This window comes from Carlito syrichta, unplaced genomic scaffold (genome assembly GCF_000164805.1).
Source record: "Carlito syrichta isolate Samal-C Ts95f unplaced genomic scaffold, Tarsius_syrichta-2.0.1 Scaffold307024, whole genome shotgun sequence".
Taxonomy (NCBI): domain Eukaryota; kingdom Metazoa; phylum Chordata; class Mammalia; order Primates; family Tarsiidae; genus Carlito; species Carlito syrichta.
In genome coordinates, this window is record NW_007251120.1 from 261832 (window position 1) to 265163 (window position 3332).

At 41.7% G+C, this 3332-nt stretch overlaps 1 protein-coding gene across 3 annotated transcripts in view; it reads right to left on the reverse strand.

The window, feature by feature from the left end:
- Positions 1-2217: 2217 nt before the first annotated feature.
- The window catches only part of PRKAB2 (protein kinase AMP-activated non-catalytic subunit beta 2), a 12291-nt gene continuing 11176 nt past the window's right edge, over positions 2218-3332 (reverse strand). For all 3 annotated transcript variants that reach the window (XM_008063761.2, XM_008063760.2, XM_021715364.1), the window contains one exon: positions 2218-2915. Coding sequence is in view for 2 of the 3 variants with exons in the window: in XM_008063760.2 (XP_008061951.1) it covers positions 2838-2915 (78 nt within the window). In the remaining variant the exon portion in view is untranslated. The remainder of the gene's footprint in view (positions 2916-3332) is intronic.

The following is a 3332-nucleotide window of genomic DNA, read 5'->3' on the forward strand; positions in this document are numbered from 1 at the left end:
GTTATTTTTTATTCTGCCAACTTTGACTCTCTGAGATTCCAATGGACAAAAGAAAAAAAAAAGCTAAAAAAATTTATTTTGCCTTTACTCATTTTCAAAATCTGCCAAACTCTCTTCTGTATAAAATAAACCATCCCTTTAACCAAAAAACATAAAAGGATGCGTGAGTTGTGTACTTTGAGCTACCTTTTTCCCTTCTTCTCTCTCCTCCAAAACACTTTGCAGCGACAGCTGAGATAGGGCTTCTAGAGCCATGGGATGTATTTGCTGTATAGAAAAGGGATGGCATTGAATAAGTCATTACCCCATCTTCTTACTCATTCCCTTCTCTACCAGTTGGTAGGCTTCCATTTCATATCTGGCTCAGAGTTTACCACAGAACTTGAGAAACTGACACTGCACACTTCCACATTAGAAAGGTGAAGGTCACCAACACCAAAACCTACTGTCATTGGAGCCAGACCCAATTCAGAGAAGCCTCTGGCCTGAGAAATTGAAGAGATCTCTTTTTCTTCCCACTCTACTGATATACCTGTGTAAGTAGAATTTTTAACACATAAACACAGTGATAATTACATTTCAATACTGTTGACAAGAAATATGAATACAACAAACTTCTCCGTGTAACAACCAAGATCTTGAATCCTGTTAAATGGCCCACTTATTTAATGGGTATTGGATAAAAACAAAATTATAGTACAACTAGAAGACTATATAAATCCTGAGAGTTGGTTATAATAGGATCTGGCCTGGATTACTTAAATGGAACACCATTCAAAAAGTGGTTGGGACCATAAAAGCTTCTCCACAAAAGCCTTCAGCTGCAGAAGGTGGCCTTGGATGGCTAAAGCAGTACTAACTCTCAGCAGCTAACCACCAAAGGACTTAATAATTTGCATCCCTGTAAAATAATAACCCCACACCTTACTCTTTCACACCTGGGATCCAAGAGGTCTACATGCCCAAAGACAACTGTGTTGCCAACTTTGCATGGGAAAGACAGGAGGTAGCTAAACTGACCTGTAGGTGCCCTTTCAATGTGGCTGGGCTCATCTTAGCAGTCAAGAAATCTTGTAATTATCAAGAGTTTGGCCTCCTTCAGTGCTGAATGTTTGACTTCTTATCTGTAAAATGAAGAGTCACAGATACTTGGAAAAAATGTTTTATCTCGGAACCCCAAAAGTGGATAGCTACTTTTCAGTCCTCAAATGGAAATCAGTGATCACATTCATCATCAAGCAACTTTAAAAAGAGGCAGAAGAACAAAATGATCTTGCTAATACTTAATGCAAAGAACAATACTTCTCATGGTTGGGAATACAGGAATACTTTCTTGCTTCTTGGGCTAACCTTCAAATTGAGAGAAACCCTTTAGCTGCATCAAATGAGGTGAATGAACCTGTATCTAGAACAGTTTTAGTGTAATGATACGCACAGGGTTGGCCATATTAATGTTTGACTACAGAGGGCTAGACTAGAGAAGAAAATCATAAGAACTATTCATCAAGAGCCTGAAGTTGTACAATGCAGTCTCTTTTTTATTTTTATTTTTTGAGTTGGAGTCTCACTGTCGCCCAGACTGGAGTGCGGTGGCCACTCCTGGCCACAGCAGCCTTGACCTGCTAGGCTCCGGCGATCCTTCCGCCTCAGCCTTCCAAGTAGCTGGAACTACAGGCGCACGCTACCACGCCCGACTAATTTTTTTGATTTATTGTAGAGATGAGGTCTCATCTGCCCAGGCGGGTCTCAAACCCGCAGGCTCAGGCAATCCACTCACCTCAGCCTCCCAAAGGCACGGGATTACAGGCTGAGCCACCGAGCCCGGCTAATGCAGTCTCTTAAGAGGCATTAATTAAAGAAAAATGTAGGCACATAAAAATCTTTCAAGGATGAAAGACATGAAAGTATTCCCTGGTTCCACTTCTCCCTTCAGAGCTGTCTGCTCTGAGAGAGAAAAGATGAAAGCAGGGCCAGGCCAAGTGGGAAAGCATACAGGAATAAGCCAATACAGCCTAAGCCTTGGCACCAAACATAAACAAAAAAAGCTGATGTATTCTGCCTTTCTTAGAATGCTGAGACATTTTCTTTAGTAGAAGTTAAACAAGCAGGAACAAACTGGCCTGAGCCTGTGCTGGGCTAAAAAGAAGACTAGTCTCTGGGTGGGTCAGGTCCCATACAGTTTTTCAAAGGAGTCACTTATCCAAGGAGTGATGTACTAGAGAGGGGTCAGGCATGGGATCTGAAGGAGGCAATTAAGGGAAGAATGTGAAATGAGCAGAAAAGGGGTTCTTGTGGGGCATCTGCTATTATATAAAAAACACAGATTGTGGCACGTACTCTGGAAATACAGAGAACCCATGCAAGAAAAGCTGCCCTTGCAATGAGACAGCTGTTGAGTAGGGTGGCAGTCTAGCACAAGCCCTCCCTTGGAAAGCCAAGGTCACCAGGATAGAATCTTGTGTTCAGCAAGGATCCTAACAGTTTGCTGTTCTTTCTTCAGAGGAAAAAAACATCCTGCATAGTTATTCCTGCTGTTCCCCAAATAGATCTTGGTGAATGCCCATAGGCAGAGGGAATACATCAAGTTGGGGCTAGGAAGCTTCAGTTTACCTTTCTTTCATATGTATATGTATGTTTTTTCTTAAAATAAATTCCATGAACTCATAAGGCTCTCATCTGCAATCAAATGCAAAAGCAGGGCATCCTACTCAGAGGCCCCGAAACACACACATCAGCCTCAAAGCAAATCAGCCTTCCAGTCTCAGACAAGACTGGATGAGTCCAGAAAGGTGAGGGAGATGCTGCTCCTGAACCCTTGGAGGCAAGAAGGGATTCCTTCAGATGGGCTTGTACAACAGAGTAGTGACATACTTCTTCTTGTAGCGATGGGTTGCACTAAGGACCATCACACTGTCCTGCAAAAAAAGAAAGAAAGAAACATCTGCAGCTAATTCATTAGTTCAGGCAATAAGTAGTTCTTCCCAGCCATCAGTTCTCCACAGTTGCTCACTTTTAACAGAAATAGTTTGACATAAGAGAAAGAGGTTGGTTTCTGGAGTAACTCAGCTTCAGTTCCAATCCTGACTCTATTGTTATTCTACTTGTGGCTTTGGGGGTCTACTTAATATATCTAAGGTTTTTTGTCATCATTACAAAGGATAATACTTTTGATGATTACATGAGATAATGATTACATCTGGTGATTACATGAGAATATATGGCACAGTTTCTGACACATAAAAGTTGCTGAAGAAATATTAGTCTCCTACTTCATTCCCTTTCCCATTTTAATTCTACTTCTGGGCTTAAACTAACGGGGGGGGGGGGGGAAA